The sequence below is a fragment of the Hipposideros armiger genome, unplaced genomic scaffold (genome assembly GCF_001890085.2).
Source record: "Hipposideros armiger isolate ML-2016 unplaced genomic scaffold, ASM189008v1 scaffold_85, whole genome shotgun sequence".
Taxonomy (NCBI): domain Eukaryota; kingdom Metazoa; phylum Chordata; class Mammalia; order Chiroptera; family Hipposideridae; genus Hipposideros; species Hipposideros armiger.
In genome coordinates, this window is record NW_017731435.1 from 928,076 (window position 1) to 947,234 (window position 19,159).

The window sequence follows — 19,159 nt, forward strand, 5'->3', positions numbered from 1 at the left end:
GTAGCCAGCAGCCAGCGTGAGCGGCCAGCAGCCGCAGTGAGCAGCCGTCCAGAAGCCGGCGACTGATCTGCCTCGCCCGGGAAGAGCGCAATGATGGTCCCAACTTGGGCCAGTGAAACAACGTCCTCCACAACTAGACTGAAGAACAAAACGATAGCAACTTGTCTGTTCCCATCCCCCAATTCCCCAATAAAAATCTTAAAAAGAAAATTTTTTTAAAAGTGAAGCGTTCACCTGAGGATCCCAGGGCAGGGGGTGGGGGTGGTTCCAGTTAGTCAGCACCCTGTGTTTGAGACAGGAGGCTGAGGCCAGGGCAGGGAGGTGGCTGCCTCGTCTTGGGACCACACGCGGGAAGAGCCGTGCCGCCCCGTGCCCACCCTCACTTTAAGACTTCCCTGACTTATGCTGTGAGGGGCAACATTTCCAATTTTAATACAGAGACTGGCTGCATGCAAAGGCTGCTTTCAAAAAACGTGATTTGGACATTTTTTTTCTCTCGTTAAAATACTCTTGTTTTTCTTGTTTGTTTTTGTGTGGGTTCTCTGGTACCCAACAGGATAAAGGGGAAAATGTTCTTCTTCCAGCTTCCAAATGGTCACAGCAGCTGCCCCTCTCTGGCCACCAAGAAGGGACTTGGCCAGTACCACCCAGCTGCCCGGGCCCCTGGGCTCCAGGAGTCTGAAGAGGGACGGTCACGGCTCCCGTCTCTGAGGACAATGCAAGAGCTAAGTGACATCTGTGGGAGAGGGAACATTTAAAGGTCCCTGTTAGGCAAGAAAAGTCCTTTATAGGTCAGAGGGAGGGAGGTCGTGGGCTGGCGGGTGAGCCCAGCTCCACGGGAGGGGCAGCAGGGGAGGCCTTGCCACCGCTTTTCTCAGGACAGGTGTCCTCGCTGAGCCTTTGAGGAGGAAACCCGGCTCAGTCCCAGGCAGTCGAGGGTGAGAGGACCGAGGCCTTGGTCCCCAGAGGCCCGTGCTCCGCCGCCAGCCACACTAAGTCACAGACTCACGGGACAATGGCCTCTTGCCTTGCAGTGTGGTCGGAGAGGCAGAGCCCACCCAGTCACCCCGAGCTGCTGGCTCAGGAGAGCCCTTCCCTCCACGGGGCCATGGCCTGTCCCCCTCTGTGGCACCCGTCAGAGCCCTGGCAGGGCTGGAGGGCAGTCAGGGAGTCAGAAAGGCGTTAGGTCAGGGGGTGTGGGAGCCCCTTACCATGGCCTCCCCAGGCAGCCAGCAGTTCCCACCTCCCCAGATGGGACATGAGATGTGGGCACCCCCCCTTCACCCAGGGAAGCAGGGGACGGGGGACACCCATCTGCTCTGGGCAGGGCCTGCCCAGTGAGGCGCAGGATGAGGTGGGCACAGCATCTGAGTCAGTGCAAGGTGGACGAATGAGGAATCTCGACAAATTTCAAAACCTGAGCTCAACCGCCCACCCTCTCTGCCACACCTGTTAGGGGACAGCTCCCTACAAGCTCTGCTGCCAGGTTTGCAAGGAAGGTGACATCACCCTCAAGGAGCCTCGGGCCCCACGCCCTCCACATCGGGCCTGGAGTGGGATAAACGCGCTCTCTGGGGGGCCATCAGCACACCTGTGCCAGCACCGCTCTGGGCAGGTCCCACCCAGCCGGGCTGGCTGCACCAGCTTCCCAGACACTGGCTCTTAATGGCCTCGGGGAGTGTCACCAGCCAGCACTAAGTTTGGGAGGAAAGAGCCCCTTGGGAAGGTGGAGGGACTGAGCCCTGCTGGCCGGGGCTCAAGCGGGGAGGTGCCGGGCGGGAGCGGGAACGTCGTGGAGTGGAAGTCAGTTAGACCTTAACTTCTCGCTCTGCGTCCAACGTCCCTCCGACCTGCTCCTGTAACAAGGCATATGCGCGCTGCAGAGCCTGGTACTCCATGGTCAGCTGCCGGAACCTCAGCTCCGTCTCCTCCTTGGCCATGCCCTGGAGAGGCGCATGACACCAGGTTAGTGCCTGGCCTCTGCCTGGGGCGGCCGGCCGGCCGAGCCGGCTGTTGTGGCCCTTGTGGGCCAGTGGCCGGGGGCCCAGCTGGGCGTCCACCTGCTGGCCAGGCCGCTCTGACCCATCTCCTCCTACCTGAGCAGGCTCACTTTCCCAGGCGAGCCGGCCGCACTCCTCCCCACCGCTTCCCACTCCAGGCCCCTCCCTGTACAGGGACCTCCAAGGCCTCCTTCTAGCTGCAGTGACACCTGCTGCTTCTGAGGCCCCACTGGACCCCGAAGAGCTCTCTGCTCAGAGGACAAGCCAGAGGTCTGTGTGGGAGGGCGGCCGTGCCAGGAGCAATCGGGCCCGGGGACCCTAACCTGGCCCGGCTCCCCCAGCCCGATCTGCTCCCCGAGGCTTGCAGGTGGCAGCTGTGAGGCTGTGTCTGAGATCGCTAAGCAGGCCCATGGCCTTGGGGCATCCACTAGATCTGTGGGGGTTGGGGGGCTGGGGGGTCACACCATGGCCTCCGTGCCCCCTGGGCCTGGTCAGGGCTGTGGACAACCAGCCCCTCCTTGTCCCCCGGCCACAGGGGCAGAGCCAGTCAGCACAGGCTCAAATGGCCAGTATTTGAGGGCGGCCTCCTTCTAGAAGGGACCAGCAGGTGGGACCCCCTGGCCATGTTTCTATCAGAGAATATGCCACCGAAGCACGTCTCAGCATGTGTCCTTGGCGATGCTGCTGGGGTTTCTGACTTCCCCATGCAGCCCTTTGGGAGTGTGGGGGCTCTCTGCACCTCCATACTGATCGGGTGAAGCCCTGGATGTGCCCTCAGAGGCGGGGGTGTTTCTCAGGGTGTAAAACCCATGGACTGTTGGGGTCACAGCCAATGAGGGCCCCCAGGCCCCTCTCCAGGGAGCAATTCCAGACCCAATCCCACCTGCCCCCCCGCCAGACTGTCCAGCAGCCACTGAGGGTTACCTCCTCCAGGTCATCATCTGGGGTGCACGGGGTCTGGTCTGTCCTGTCCGTTTGGTACGAGATGGAAGAGCCATCGGACTCCAAGGAGGCTTCTTCATCATACCCGAAGAAGGTCTCCACGATGACCGGCTTCGGACAGAAGGGCCGTGTCAGCCCGAACCCAGGTGGGCGAGCAGCCAGCCCCCGGGGGCCCCTGCGCCGTTCCCATCTCTCCTGTGCTGCCTGGCCGCACCCCTAGCTCTCAGTGTCCCTGTCCTGGGGCTCTGTTCAGCTGCCCAACCTCAGGCCAAGGGGCCTTCTGGAAGCGGGGGGCTGGAGTTCTGCAGAAAAGCGGTCCACCTTCGTGGTGGGAGACCCACTCTGCAGGTCCCAGGGAAGCGGCACTGAACTGCCGCCGTGCAGATGACATGACATGGGACCGGCAGGGAGCACGAGCCCGGCCTTTAATACGTGGCCCTTGTCGAGTTATTTTTATTGTGATTTCAGAGTATCATCCCTGGCAAACTGGAATAAAAATTCAAATAACAGTAAAGCAGGTGCCTCCCCAGCTAGTGAGACAGCCGCCTGAGGGGACGCCCATGGATCACCTGACAGGCACCCCGGGCTCCCCTCCCCCGGGCTCCTTCCAGTTCCAGCTCAGGGAAGCTCCACTGGCCACAGAGTTCTCGGCGGCCGATTTAGCAAGCAACCTCCGGCCCTCGGCCCCAAGCTTGTCCTGCTCACTGATGGCTCCTGACCTGCCCGGCCTCTCCCTCCACCCATCTCGTGGAAGCGCCCGGACAGTGGGGCCCCGGTGGACAGGGCGGACCTCCTCCAGCCAGTCCACTCTGCTCGAATGGTTCTGTCAGGTTCCCGGCCTCAGATAACCTCTAAACACCTGAGACATCCGACACTCTCTCAGGCCTCTTATGGGCCTTTCTAAGGGCTCCACGAGCCGGGAGCGGTGCCCACGGAGTATCTGAACACCCGCATGGGGACAGCGCTGATGGTTCAGAAACCAAACAAAAACGCACACGCTTTACAAAAGCAGGATGCAAACTAGGTCCTCTGGGATTGTCTCCCAAATGTCCTCTGATAGAACTCAGGCTACCCAAAAGGACTGTGCTGCAGGGAAGTTACCCCAGGTCTGCCCGGAGGGCCTGTGGACACAGCACACAGCCTGCATGGTGGCCAGACAGTGTGACGGTGGGGCTGGCCATGTGGGCACAATGGGGGGGCCCAGGACCGCAGAACCCGGGCAGGCCCCCGCCAGGGCCGGAGGAAGGCCAGCGTCCCGGGCCAACCCCTCCTCTTTACTGTTGTGAGTTCAGAACTCTTGGAAATTTGAAAGAAATAAGGTTGGATTTTTAAATTTATGAACAGAATATTTACTTAGGGTCCTGTTTTGGTTATTTCACAGTAACAATTTTTAGAAGCAGTAAAATCGTTTTTTCTTCTTCCCCAGAGGCAGAGGTTCCCTCTTAGGTGGCTCCGGGGACACAAGTGTCATGTGCACACACTAATTCCCTTGCTTACCTTGGGGAGCTTTGCCATTTTCTTCCTTTGTTTCCGGTATCTTAAAAGCTTGTCACGCTCCTGCAAGAGCCAGTTGAAGAGATTCTTTGAGTAACTGAGCAGCTCTATCACATACACACTTTAATGTTTCTGTGTTGTCATTTCACTGGACGTACAGGGTGACTTCAACACTGACTGGCGCGTTGCCCCGTCACAGACACACAGGCCTGCAGCCCCACACAGGGCGTGTGCCGTGCTGCTGGGGACAGCGCGTCTTTGTGGATGCCCGGGGTGGCCCACCATGCTCAGCTGTCCTCCGGCCCCTTCATGTCTGTGGTTGGTGGTTGGGGTGCCCTGCGGGGGGCAGGACATTTGAACGGCACACACAGAAATGGAAGGGACCAATGATGGCCCAGCCCCTGCGTACTCTCTGAGCAGGTGTCCCAGTGAGTGGGCACACACCCCACAGACACCTAAGGACACCAATGATTGCTTCTCTCCAGGGAGCTGGGCTGCACTTTTGTGACCGTGACAGAGCAGGCCCAGACCACACGTCCATGCTGGCAGGGGCTCAGAAAGCCGGGGTGACGGGGTGGGGGAGGAAGCGCCCCAGACAGGGGCCCATCTGACCCCCACGTGGATAGTTGATGTGCTAGTGAGAAGAGCTGGGTGCTGCCACAGGCCAGCAGGGCACGGATGGGTGTTCTCAGTCACTTCGGCAAAACCTCTGGGCAGGTAGCACGGTGGTCACAAAATCCACCCTCTGCTGGCACGGCCACTTCTGTCTGGACTGGAAGGAGCCACTGGCACGGGGGGGGGGGTCCCAGGGACAAGGCATGGGAAAGGGGTGTAAGGACAGAGAGTGCCGTATGGTACTTACTAACACACTCTTCACATAGCCAGCTGTTTCCAGGGTCTAGGAAGAGAGGACAGGACGCTGGAGAATTCAAGCGTGACCCTCCCCCAGGCCCCGCAGAGCCCTGAGGCCGCCCCAAACCCAGAACTGGTGGCTCTGCACTGCCCTGAGGGTCTTACTTGGTCCTAAAGGTCCTTCCTTCCTTCCTCCCAAAGCTGATCCCCCAGGGGCACCATGACTTGCGGGATCGCCCAGGGGCCCTCGGTTCAGGGCTAATGGGCCTTCCGGAAACGAGATAACATTGACGTCTTTCTTTTCCTATTCCCTCCTAAGTTCTTATTACTGTGGGGACTGTCACCATGTCACTGAACAAGACAAGAACTCAGGTCTCAGGCACGGTCGGGCAGGCTGCATGGGTGAGGCCCCATCCCAGAGCCTGTGGGGCTTCTTTTTGTCCCATCTCATGTGACTTTGGAGGCGACTCCAGTCATCGGAACCAGGCAGGCCAGCACTTCTGGCCACGTGCCATGCCAGGGACGGGGAGGAGTGTGCCGTCCCTCCTGCTGCCCGAGGACACAGGGTGACCAAGGCAGCTTGTTCTGAAGTGATCTGACCACAGAGTCAGTTGAGGTCCCACCAAGATGCAGAAAGCACCCTGAGTCAGGATAACGGAAGGAGGGTTTGATGAAGGACAATTTGCAAAACTGTGCTGTAAGCATCGGGGTACAGAGGGACAGGGCAGTATAGACGGCCGGATGGGGCCCCAGAAAAGATGTGTCCACATCCTGATCCCAGAACCTGGGACTGTGAGCTTCTTTGGAAACAGTGTGTTTGCAGATGGGATTAATTTTGGGGTCTTGAGATGAGACCATCCTGGATTAGGGCAGGCGAGTGCCCTTGGCGAGAAGATAAGGGGAGAGGCGAGGAGAGGGGAGGGACAGAGAGAAGGCCCTGTGAAGACAGAGGCTGGAGTGAGGAGGCCAAAGGCCCCCAGAAGCTTCCCGGGGCAGAGGACGAGTCCTCCCCTAGAGCTTTCCGAGGGAGCGCGGCCCTGACAGCACCTGGATCGGGATTCTGGCCTCCAGAACTGCGAGGAAACAAGTTGCTGTGGTTTTAAGCCCCCAGTTGCTGTCACAGTGGCCCAGAACCTAACTGGCCATGCTTCCGCTCCTGAAAAACCGGGTTCCAAGGCGGTGAGAGGAAGCAGAGTTTCAGGGAGGGCCACCTCCAGCATGACCACGGTGCGGGGACCCAGCCCAAGAGGCGCTCCAGGCGGGGCCCAGGAAGACAAACAACCCCATCTCCTGTGGGACTCCCTGTCAGGCAGACCCCAGGAGGTAAGGGGACAAGGGTGTAACCTCTAGGGGGCAGCAGGGAGCAGAGAGGGGAGAGGAGCTAGAGACCCAGATGGTGGGGGACACCCTGAGCCTGGTCACCTTGGAAAGTTCGTCTATGAGGCTCTGCTGCTCCACAATTTGCATTTTCAAGAAATCAATTTCTCGTTCATCTTGACTTTGATCCAGGTCGTTCAAGGAACTAGGTCTCCTTATGATCCCGGCTCTCTGTCTCTGAAAAAGCAGCCAGACCACGTCATAAGGTCCAGAGTGGGGTGGTCCGACCGGGTGATGGGGAAGCTAGGGTCCTCCCACTCCGCCTGTAGGTGCCCCCATGCAGCCCTGCCACTGCTCCCCCGTTGGCTGTGGGCGAGGGTGTTCCCTGCTCTGGCCTGGGAGCAGCCCGGCTGCAGAGCCCAGGGAAACCGAGGCTGTGAGGTCTGGGCTCAGTGCCCATGGGGAAAACTGCACCCCAAAGATGAGATAGAGTGAGTTGTCCATGCCAGTCCACACTCCACCACCTTTTCTAAACTCAGAGTGTAAAAATAAGGGGGTTTCTACAGAGTGGGGTATGGGGGTTACTCCTGCCCACCTGCCACATTGGCTGAGCTACTCTTTGGGTCAACTTTCACTGGCCTCTGGGGCCCCCAAGGCCAGAAGGAACGCACAAGACACCAGCTAGTGGGCCTGGCAGGAGTGGAACCTCTGCTGGCCCCCGGCCCGGCCTACTGGTCCCTGTTCCTCCCACGGCCAGTGCCCAAGGCTCTCACTACCTCTGTCTAAGGCGTTCAGAGTTGGAAGACGGTATGGGGGGCGTGTGACATGCTCAGCGTCCTCCCTGCTCTGTCCTGCTTTTGCCCTGTCACTCCCCTAGGCAGGCACCTGTGACACCCTGCCTTCAAGCACCCAGACCCTTATCTAAGGCCCTCTCTCCCAGGGAGTGGGCCTGTGGCAGTTGCTGTCCCCACAAACGTAGGTGAGACCGAAGGCCTGGCCTGTGAGGCCTCGTGCGTGAGAAGCGGAGGACTTGCTGCCGCTTTTGCCAGCTGGGCACCGCCTGCTGGCCCGATGGACCCGCCGGGTCCCTTACCATTTCTATGTTCTCCTGGGTGACAAATTTTAACTTGTTTTCCATTCGGCGTAAAGTGTGGGACAGATCCTCGTTTTTCCGAGTGAGGCGTTTGTTTTTATCCAGCAATGGCTTGTACTGACTCTCAGCTTCTCTTAAACGCTTTAACTGAAAGACAAAATTAATTAACAGTGCATGTGTTTTTTTAGTTGTGACAGAGAACCAGCAGGTCACCATACAGAGTCAGCAAACTGAGCAGAACAAGCTTGGGTAGCAGCGAAGTGTCGCCGTCGGGCCGGTAAGAGCTGCGCAAGCTCGTGGGGCCAGGACCCCGGGGCCGCTCTCGCAGGGGGAAACAAGTCACTGGGAAATCTCAGCAGCTGACAGGACCGACAACGATGGCGCCACTGCAGGGTGAAGGCCTCACACATCCCAGATAATGTAGAACTGAGGACACTTCCCCCCAATAATTCAGAGCAGGGATCAGCCAATCAGCAGCACCTGGGACCCATGTCTGGCGCCCAGCCTGGTTTTGTTAATAAAGTTTTATTGGAAACAGTCAAGAGTCCTAGACGCAAGCCCCACCCTTGTCACCACCACTCCTTCTTTCTACGGGGAATTTTGGAAGAGGACGTCCCAGCTCCCCTCACACTGCAGCTATAAGCCCACAGCATCCAGAAGACACCCCGCCCACAGCCCCTCCACAGCCCCGCCCACAGCCCCGCCCTCACCAGCTCGTTCCTTTCTTCGGACAGCAAGGCGTTCCGGTCCTCCAGTTTCCGAATGATCGCACTTAGCTCTGCAATTTTAAGCTGGAAGCGCCGAGCATCCTTTTCATCCAACTGCTGTTCCTAAAACAAAAATCCACTGCAAGTAACTGTTCGTACACACAGACATAGAAACCTTTTGCAAATCCCAGCACGCCTCGGGAACCGCGTGGGGATCACCTGAGATTCGAGTGGGAGCGCCGTGGCTCGGCAAACTGCACGATGGGGACAGACCGCGAGCAGACATGTCCAGGAGAATGCAAATGTGGAGGGCGAGGGCGTGCAAATGCAGGTACCCCAAGTGTGGGTGACCCCAGGAAACATCAGAACCAGCCCCATGCTTTCCAAGGCCACTGCTGCCTGCACCCTCAGGGTCTGCTCAGCTCTGCTGGCGTGATGTCATTTCCTGGTATTATGAGCACAGGAAAGGACATCCAACTTAAGACTCCAAAGTTGGTTTCCCAGAAAATGTGCTCCCTCAGATGGCTTTTCTGAAAGGTCACTTTTGGAAGCCCTGAAATTTCACTGAAAAATCAGTGGAAACGTTTTGAACTGCCTGAGGCTCTCTCTGGAGGTATGCAGTCTGTTGAGTGCAGTGCCTGGGCAGGAGCTGGCTCTAGTTCAGATTATGGAAGTTTATAAAGTGTCATCTCCTAGTTTTGAAATGTCATTGTCCCAGGGCTGGCTCAGCTCACACAAGGCTTTGTCCTGAAGCAAACAAACACGTGTCCAGGACTGAGGGAAGGTTCCTCATCCAGCAGGTGCAGGAGAGGCTAGGGAACGGACTAGGAGGACTGCGCGGAGGATCCGTGAAATATAGACACCCCCCCTTGTCCCCCGATTTCCCAGAACCATTCCGGAGGCTCTAAATGAAGAACAGCAATGAGATGGATGGTGTCACGGCCGTGTGATGTCGGCTGCCCCGTGCCTGCCGTCTCGGCGTGCCAAAGAGAAGCAGGAAAGTGTCATGGTCACATGAAAAGCGGGCGGGAGGGCGAGTGGTGAGGCGGGTGGCGGAAATTGCTGCTCAAGGGTCGAAGCCGGGATGAGGAGAGCAGGGAGCCAGTCTTTCCAGCCAAAGGCGAAGCTCGTGCGTGGACATGGAAGCAGCACAGCCTCGTCCCCCACCAGCCCGGGGCAGAAGCCCATCCCAGCAAGAACTAGGGATCCTTTGCAACCTGGGGGCTCAGATGAGCTCCAGCTGGAAGCCAAAGCCTCGGGTAGGGCGGGGTGGTCCATGGCAGGGGGACCTAGTGGAGGCAGTGCCACGCCACATTAGCAAGGGAGGGGGGTTGCAGAGACTCTCTGCCCTCTCAGCCAAGCTGGAAAGCGGAGGGCTCCAGGGTCTGGCTGGCAGGAGCAGACTTCATGGCGTCCCCAGGGCGGGAGGGCTGTGCTGTGGACATGGGCTCCGGGCCCGCAGGCGGAGCAGGGAGGTGCTTACAGGGCTTGCTGAGGGCTCTGAGGCGTCTCCTGCACCACTTGCATAAGGAAGTTCCCGCCTGGGGCTGCCCAGGTGCCGATCTGCCTCTTTGACCTGCGACAGCTGCTCATCTAGAGCCTCTTTTTGGAGCTGCAGTCTCTGAGCATGCCCGGCTTGAATACCTAACTCTCTCTCCAGCACGAAGACTGCTCTGTCCTTAAATTTTATCTCCTCCATCTACAAGGAGAACAGAACACAATCACACACGCAGGCAGGGTGCAGATCTGCAGTTACCATGGGAACAAGCAGAATGCACAAGCACCAGAAGGGGTCCCCATGCAACAGCACTGCCAGCGTCTTGGGCTCCGAGGCCCGAGACCTGAGCAAAGAACAGGCCTGGAGGGAGAGCCGGAGCCCCACTGCTGGGCTGCAGCGCGATGGCCCTGCCTGGGCTGACCTCTGTCCAGCCGCTCAGACCTGCTGGCACGGGGGAGTCCTGCTCCGTGCACCCTTCCCACCCCATGCCCCCATCTGGCAGGACCACGCCTCCCATGCTGCCCTGCAGGGTGTCTTAGGCAGCCATGAAGCTGGCATAGTCTGGCAGGATCCAGAGGGCCACCTCCACCTCCAGCTCCTGCTGAGTGAGGGGCAGAGCAGGCAGCCTCCTTGAGTTCCCTGCACCCCATCAATAGGAGGGTACCACGAGCAAGTTCGTCCTAGAGCAGGCGGGCTGTGAGCAGGGAGAAGGGGCAGCTGTGGCCTGAAGGCCCTCACAGTCTCTTTCCTCTCCACTCCGAGGGACGCCTGGCCTGGGAAGGGCTGGGCAGGGTGTGTGGAGCCAACACTCTCACCTCTCTCCTCACTCTGAGGTGCAGACAGGGTGCTGCCCCACTGTTTGCAGGGAGAGCTGCATTTTTAATTAATCTGGCTTCCAGCTAAGGCTGGGGGAGTGGGAGCCCTGGACAAGCGGCTCCAGACGGGAAGGCAGGAGGGTCTAGGGCGCCTGACCCACCCCGGCCTCCGAACGCTGCAGGGCTGGTGGCTGAGGGGGTCGCAGCCCTCACCACTCTCCCTAAATTGCAGCGCTCCTGTGCTCAACCTCAGAACAGCTGGAGAGGCCACCTGTCTCCCAGTCCCTCCTCCGGGCGGCCATAGGTGCTTCCTAGGCAAAGGTGGGCCTCCACCCTCAGAGCAGAGGGCAGAACCCACCCCAGACAGATGCAGGCGCCATGGGCATGGGTGTCATTGCAAATAGCACTGGATTTATGAGAAGGCTCGGTTTAAAACATATTTGCAAACAGCAGAGCAGGATAGGAGGTCTTCCTGCTCTGGTTGCTGTTTAAGCTTAAAATAAGCTAATAAACCAGCCATCTGCTGAGGTCAGCTTGGAAACAAAGAGGTGACACGTCTAATTAGCCCCGATCACAGAATTCACAGGCAAGCGATGAACTGAACAGGATAAAAGAAATCCTTAATTGCTAAATTCCCATTTACTGGAAGACAGAAATGCAGAAAGAGGTATCACAGTCAATTAGTGGAAGCAAAGAGGCCAGTGAAAATAAAATCATATTAATAAGCAGCGATAGTCTGTGGTCTAACATTTGCACTCTTACACACAGGTATTTTAGAAACATGTTTCTTTCGTCAGGAAACATGAAAATCAATCACCACGCGCACATCCCACTTAACTCAGCAACTTAAGCGGATGGTTTGGATCAGCAGCCACGGCCCTGAGAAGTCACCCACACGTGTCGTGTAATGTGTAGCTGAGTTACCTGGTCGCTCAGACGTGGGGTTCGTGAGCTGCCCACAAAGGAAAGGGGAAAAAGGTCGTTCCACGAATGGGGCAGCGTTTGATTGTTTAAAGATGGGAAACCCAGTTTCAGATCAGTGAGTGTCCCCCAGGGGCCGTCCTAAGGCCATGGGTCTCGTGCACAGTGTCCCCCTCAGAGTTCTCAACCAAGTGCATGTTCCTACGTCCCGTTACAGTCACGGCCGCCTACTGATGGGGACACGTTCTGAGGAACGCATCCTGAGGCGATGTCGTCGTCGTGTGAGCATCACAGAGGCACTGCCACAAGCGTGGACGGCGCAGCCCACTGCACACCCGGGCCGTAGGGTACAGCCCGCTGTTCCTGGGCTCCTGGCCTGCACAGCACGCCACTGTACTGAGAACTGTAGGCAACTGTGTCATAATGGCGTCTGTGTATCTAAACACGGTAAAAATACGTTATAAAAGATAAAAAACAGCACACCTGTGTGGGACACTCAGCAGGAATGAGCCTGCAGGACTGGAGTGTCTCTGGGGGAGTGAGGGAGTGAGGGTGACAGTGACGGCCTGGGACGTGACTGTGCCCAGCTGTAGACTTTATAACACTGCACACTTAGGCTACACTGGATTTATTTAAAAGCTTTTTCTTTCTTTAATAATAAATTAACTAGCTTGCTGTAACTTTTACTTTATAAACATTATGACTAATTCAACATTACGACTCTTTTGTATGTAGACTTAGTTTAAAACACGTTGTACAACTGTACAAAAATAATTTATTTCTTTAGATCCTTATTCTATAAGCTTTTTATCTCCTAAAATTTTTTTTTTTAATTAACTTTTTTGTTAAATCCTGAGACACAGACACAGACAGTAGCCTCGCCCTCCACAGGGTCAGGGTCATAGTATCCCTGTCTCCACCTCCACATCCTGTCCCACTGGAAGGTCTTCAGGGGCAGTGACACGCATGGCATCTGTCATCTCCTGTGATGGCACCACCTTCATTGGAAGACTCCCTAAAGGGCCTGCCCGAGACGCTTCTTCAGGGGACGTCACTCTACTCAGAAATATGTCCGTGGTGGTTTGCTTGTCTTTATTTTTTAATTGGGGAACAGTGTGTTTTTCCAGGACCCATCAGTTCCAAGTCAAATAGTTGTTTCAATCTAGTTGTGGACGGCACAGCTCAGTGGCCCATGTGGGGATCGAACCGGCAACTTTGTTGCTGTAAGCACTGAGCTCTAACCACCTGAGCGAACTGGCTGCCTCGGGTTGTTGTTGTTTTGTTTTTGTTTTCTTGAATCTTAGATTTGCTTGTAAGCGGATAACACACCATGAACACTCCTCTCTATTAATGAAAACCTTTCGGTGTTGGGGCCACGGTTTCAGACTTCTTAAGGAGCTTGTTGAGGTCTGAAAGCATCTGCTAACCCCTCAGTGTGAGTGTTCTTGGGGGTTCGTCTTCTTTCTCTTTTCCTGCAGGTTCCTCTTCTCTTGTCTCCTTCAGCTGTGCATTCCTGTTCCCATCCCACCAACCCCTCGTCTCCTCAGGACCCCCTCCAGGAGCTCCCCAATGCCTCCTCACCCACACCAGTCAAGTCGTTTGCCATCTCTGCCACGGCCCTGGTGAGTTTTGCAGCCTCCTCATCCCTGGCAAACCCTTTGAAATCATGGATGAGCCTCCTGAGTGTCTTCTTCCAGATGGCATTCCTACAGTCCTTGGTGACATCGCCCCAAGCCCAAGCAAGGCTCTTGATGCAGTCAGAGATGCTGTGATCCTTCCAGAACTGCATCCGTGTCCTCTCGGCGTCTTCCTCAGCTGCAGCAACAGCCTGGGAACACAGTCGGCCTTAAAAGCTGCTGTAACTCCCTGACCCACTGGCTGATCAGACGTGGCGTTTGGAGGGAGAAACATAACTGTGACATTGGTAGGAAGGTCACCAATAAAAGGAGGGTGATAGGGGACATTACCAACAATAAGCAAAATCTTGAAAGGTATGTTACTATCCATTTCGCTAGTGTAGCAATTCAGGAGGGCTTCTCGGAAGTGGCGCTGTGCCATCCACGCCTTCTGGCTGGCAGTGGGTGCTTACTGACATGCCTGAAGGCCCCGGGGTTCTCATGGGCCAGATCACAGAGGGTATCAGTTTGTAGCCGGTAACACTGCCCCAAGCAGTGTTATGGTCATCCTGTCCGTAAAAGCCCTGAAACCTGGCACTGACTTGGCCTTCTTATGGATGAAAGTCCTTTCAGGGTCCGTTTCCAAAACAGAGAGTTTTCATCCAGATTGAATATTTGCTCTGGCAAGTAATTTTCCTCCACTATCAGCTTATCTAGAGTTTCCCAAAATTCTTCAGCTGCCTTCACATCAGCACTCGCAGGCTCACCACCCACTTCCACCTTATGGAATGAACTAAGATTCCTGATTTGTTTAAACCCCCAGAGCGAGCAGTAAATTCAGCATCGGTCAGGTCCAGACTGTATTTCAACATCACCAACTTTTTGCTTTGGCTGTGATCATCATGATGCTAAGAGGGACATGCTTCTGTGCCTGGTCTTCAATCCAGGCCATTAGAAGTTTCTCCATGTCTCATCTCGGCCCTTCTCAAGTTCTTGTTAGCCTTGTTACCTTCGATGAAGCAGATCCTTTAACAGCTTCTGTCACTTTGCTCTTGTTCAGAATGATAGCTGTGGTGGCATGGGACATGCCTGGCTGGCGAGCAACAACCGTCACTGCTGTCCCACCTTCACAGTCCTTAATCACTTTAATTTTGTGGCAGGTGATCACCTGACGTGGCTTTTCACTGGCAACATTAGCATGGATTTTGTGCGCTTTGGGGCCGTGATGAACCAAACACCACCACATGAACCATTACGTCCAGCACAAGAGAAAATGATGCACTCAAGAGATGCTGTGAATATGAGATGCCTGAGGCTGCTGCTGGGTGACACAGCACACTGTCTTATAGCAAACATTTTGTTTGTTTTTGGAGTAGAAAATGTACACTCTAAAATAATGATAAAAAGCATAGTAAATACATAAACCAGTGACATGGTCATTTGTCATCATCATCCCATGTCATGTACTGAACATAGCCACGCACACACGTGAACAATGTGTTCCACTGCCATGTTGCTATGGCTACGGCATCACTGTGGGGTAGGGATTTTCCAGCTCCACTGTAAGCTGATGGGACCACTGCCTCTGTGCAGGTGGTCATTGGCTGAAATGTCCTTATGTGGCCGTGACTGTCCTTTAGACCCAGAAGGCCCTTCTATGAGGGGAGTGTGCATAAGCATGGCACAGAAGCCCAGGAGAGACAGACAAAGGCTTTGTTGGGCTGTGGGGAGCCCCCCCTCCTTTGGAGGGGGATGTTTCCAACTCAGGCACAGTGGAAATATAGGCAGTGGGACGGTGCCCACAGGCAGCCAGCGGCGGAAGCCAAGCCTGCACTTGGGGCTGTGCCCTGCTGGGGCTCCCTGCCTGCAACCGTCGGTGGGTAAACCTCACAGCTCAAGGCTCTGAGCTGCTGCCCTGGTCCCCCTGGGGCTCAGCTGCCCCTTTCCCTCCCAGGGGGCCATGGGGTCCTGGTGGCACCACTGCAGAGAGCTCTGGGGGCGTGTCTATGTCACTGCCCACATCCTCCTGGGACCAGCCCTCTCAGGAGCCCAGTACAGGGGTTTTCCAAGCTGCAAGTGGGGCGTAAATAGGACGAGTTGGTCACCCTCCGGCTGCCTCCCCTGCCTGGAGCATGGCAATGCTTCTCAGTGGCCTCCGTGTGCCCACACCTGTGCCCACACCTGTGTCTTTGAAATGCGGACCTGACCTCATTGCTCCTGGGTATGAACCCCTCCAGGGCCTCCTGGGCCCAAGAATGAGACCCGTGTCCTGCCTGGAGCCCGAAGCGTCCACAGGGGCTGCCCCGTCCCTCACCCCACCCCCACCCCCTCACGCTCAGTTACAGAAGGTGTGGGAAACAGAGAGCGGGGAGCCCTTGGGTTGGGGTCCCTAGGGAGGGGTATGTGGGAGGGTACTGGCCCGGGAGGTCAGCGGACGGAGGGGGGAAGGTGCCCTCCACACCCGACTCGGCCCTCAGCAGAGCTCGCTGAGCGCAGGGCACAGCACCAGGACCACTGGGCGGGGCCTGGGAACCTGCATTTGACTGGGAAGCATGTTGACTGACCTAACCATGCCCACAGTGCTGAGAGCCCCTGAAACATGGCGCCAGCACCAACCCCAGTGTGGCCACTCAGAGCTGTGGCAGCCCCCACCTGGAGTGGGCAGGCTGCTCCTTGGGGGTGGGGCCTCACCTCTGGGACGCTCCCTCACCGTGCATGGTACAGGTGCATACACACCTGCTCCAGCAGATACGCAAGCAAACGGTCTGGCAGCAGCTGGCTGCGGGCGGCTGGAATTCACCTTCAGTGACTTTTGGCAAAAACGGAAGAACTTCCCAGGGGCCACCGGCCAGGAGCGGGGGCGGGAGGGGAAGAGGGGGAAGGGGGATGGGGTTGGGATGGGGAGCGGTTTGACAAAGCAGCATCTACACTTGTTAACGTCCTTTCTGAGACAAACTCATGCCCAGACTTTGCAAGGCTCGGTCAGAGTGAGGCCCTGGCACACACAGCCAGCCACTCGCTGAAGCCAGTCTGTGAAAACGAAAGCTGCTGAGAAGCAGGGCGGGGCCGCGTCCCACCTGCCAGCAGCACGTCGCGATTGGCCCTCACTTACAGCAACCTTTTTATGGGGCTTAATTACTGCTGTTTGCTTGTATTCCACTTTAACTAGCTATCTAGGCAACTAGGCGAGGAGGGGATAATATATATCACAGACTGTTATGTATGAAAGCGGAAATTGGTTTTGCCTGCACTTTCGTGGTTTTATAGAATTTAATAACAGTCTGAGCTTGGATTTTAGTAAATGCACTTACGCGTGCAGCAGCTGTGTGCCTGGGAAACATCCTCTCAGATTCTCTAATAACGGAGCATGGCTGTGTCCGGAGCTGCTCGGGGGCCCAGGGTGACACCCCCTCCCACCCATCACAGCCCTGTCCTCAGCGCCATCCCCAGCGAGATAAGGTGGGGGATGGGGCCGGTCTGAGCTCACAGAGGACGTCAGAGCCAGGCGGGAAGCAGAACACACCTGCTCGTCCCAGTCACTGTGAGTCAAAATTTGGCCAGAAACACCCCTGGGGACCAGGTTTCTCCAGGGTGGCTGTGGGGGGAAGGTGGGAGGGAGAGCATTGAAATGGTAAATAGAGGAGGTTCCCCAAGTTGACTGTGGATTGTATATGGGAAAACTGTAGAAAACTTTGAAATAAGCCAGAAAAGCAGCAGACAATTTCTGGCTCCTTTTCTAGGAATGCTGGAGCCTTGAGGCTGTCCGGCCCCACGGAGCTGTGTGCCTGCGTTTTTGATCCTAGACTCTGTGGAGAGAGGAGTTGACTTGGAGGAAATCGTTAGCGCTGCAGACGAGCCTGTCCACAGATGTACAGACGGTCCTCCCGGGGCATGGCAAATGATCCTTGCCCGGCAGGCAGCACAGACCTCTGGTGACCAAACCTTCACTTGAATTGGCTGCAGTGTTTTACTTGTTCCCTCATTAACTAATGAGTTAAGTAAATTTTTGACATGTGTTCATTGTGTATTCGTATGAAGATCGCGATGGTACCCTCTGTTAAAACGTATCCTCTACCAGTTTCCTAAGCAGGAAAAGGAGTTCTGAGGTTTCCATGGAAGTCTCACAGGCCCAGAAGGGTCAAGTCCCTCTTGAAGGAGAACAGAGAGGACGATCCTCCAGAAATCAGGCTTGTTACAAAGCGAGAGTAATTAACATAAAACGGCCTTGAAGAGGGACCGATGACGGAACAAATTAGAGAGCCCACTCATGTAAGAATGCTTAATATGTGACAGAGGTGGCACTGTGGATTGGGAGGGAAGGTGGTCTTTTTAGCAAGGGCTGCTGGCACAATTGTGTATCCACAATGTGCACATGCATGCACACATGCACACGTGCACACACACACACGCACACACACACAGTCCAGGTGGGGCAAAGACCTACACATGAAAGACAAAACTATAAAGTTTTAGAAAGATAAAGCTTCACAGCTCCAGAATAAAAGAATTTCTTAAACAAGACACAATAAGCACCAACCCTTTAGGAAAAGATCAACAAATTAGACCATTTTAGAATGTAAAGCTTTAGACCACACAATTACACCACTAAGAATACAAAAAGGACCCAGAGGGGGACGGTGCTTGCATTTCTGCAGAAATGTTAGAATCAGCTTGCCCAGGCCCGCAGGGAAGCGGCCTCCCACCCTCACACTGATTTGGGGAGAGCTGCCGGCTAAGAACGCTCACTGACCTCCCACCAGGGAACGTGGGATTCTGTTTATCTGGCTCACCTTTAGTTTCTCTCAGTCGTGTTTTACAGTTTTCAGAATTCAAGTCTTGCACATCTTTTGTTAAACTTTTTCCTAAATATTTTATTTTTTTATGCCTTTATGAGTGGAATTTTTAAAAATTTAATTTTGGATTGGTGTTGCTAGTATATAAAAATACAACTGACTTTTGCATATTGATCTTGTGTCCTGAACCCTTGCTGAACTCATTCAAGAGTTCTTTTTTCTTTTTTTTTTAGCTGAGCCATCCTGCCACCTGTTGGCAGCTCAGCTCTGGCTGGGAATCGAACCACTGTTGCTCAGAGCTCACACTCTTGAGTGAGCTCTTAACCAACTGAAGCCACTTGCCAGCCCCCATTTAAGAGTTCTTCTGGGGGAATTCCTTAGGGTCCTCTACATGCAAAGTCATGCCACTGCAGAAGGCCGACCTCCATTTCTCCAAACCACAGTGGAGGTCCAGGTCGCAAGGGATGAGATCAGGCACAGTCCCTCAGACCTCTGAATACTCCTCAGCACCGGGCCTCTGAGGACACTGATGCCACCCAGCTGTGGGTGACACCGGTCCCCGGATCCATGGGATGCCCCAGGTGAGGCAGCAACACGGCCCATGCCTGACCTGCAAAGGCGGCCACGTCACACGAACCCCCTCAGAGTGAGGTGGTCTCAGATAGTGCACAGGGCACCAACGTCAGGCCAGCCTCCGAGCGTGGCCACTGCCCCCTGGGCTTTCTGGTCTCACAAATCTGGGTCCAACGAACTGGTCAGACGCTGCAGAGCCTGCTAGTTATGAAGTAAGTGACCCGCGCCAGCAAAACACTGGCTCTGCTTGGGTTCCAGCTTACCCTGGGGCTGTGCGAAGGGGGAGGCTTTCGAAGCCGCCTGTGTGGGGAAGGGGATGCTATCATAGCTTGCAGACTATTATGTCTAGTTCTGGCCCAAACCCGGCACAAGAAGTAAAGCTGGAGGGGCGGGGCAGAGGCCGGAGCTCTGATTCTCTGCCTCCTGACAGGATCCTTCCATTTCAACAGCCTGGCGCCCTGAACGCTCCCCAGGGCCGGCCGTGATGGTGGAGGGGCTGTGCGGAGAAGCCAGCGGAGCGCGCCGCCCCGGGGCGCGC

At 55.8% G+C, this 19,159-nt stretch overlaps 1 protein-coding gene across 13 annotated transcripts in view; it reads right to left on the reverse strand.

Annotated features, from left to right (window-relative positions):
• JAKMIP3 (Janus kinase and microtubule interacting protein 3) overlaps positions 1-19,159 on the reverse strand; it is a 72,236-nt gene that overhangs the window by 22,511 nt on the left and 30,566 nt on the right. For 8 of the 13 annotated variants that reach the window (XM_019644137.1, XM_019644140.1, XM_019644135.1 and 5 more), the window contains exons 4-11: positions 9,889-10,104; positions 8,409-8,528; positions 7,699-7,845; positions 6,711-6,842; positions 5,299-5,334; positions 4,440-4,499; positions 2,925-3,053; positions 1,815-1,943 (exon numbers count right to left, since the gene is read on the reverse strand). In XM_019644137.1, coding sequence (XP_019499682.1) covers positions 1,815-1,943; positions 2,925-3,053; positions 4,440-4,499; positions 5,299-5,334; positions 6,711-6,842; positions 7,699-7,845; positions 8,409-8,528; positions 9,889-10,104 — 969 coding nt within the window. The remainder of the gene's footprint in view (positions 1-1,814; positions 1,944-2,924; positions 3,054-4,439; positions 4,500-5,298; positions 5,335-6,710; positions 6,843-7,698; positions 7,846-8,408; positions 8,529-9,888; positions 10,105-19,159) is intronic. The other 5 variants (XM_019644148.1, XM_019644142.1, XM_019644141.1 and 2 more) reach the window with 4 other exon arrangements.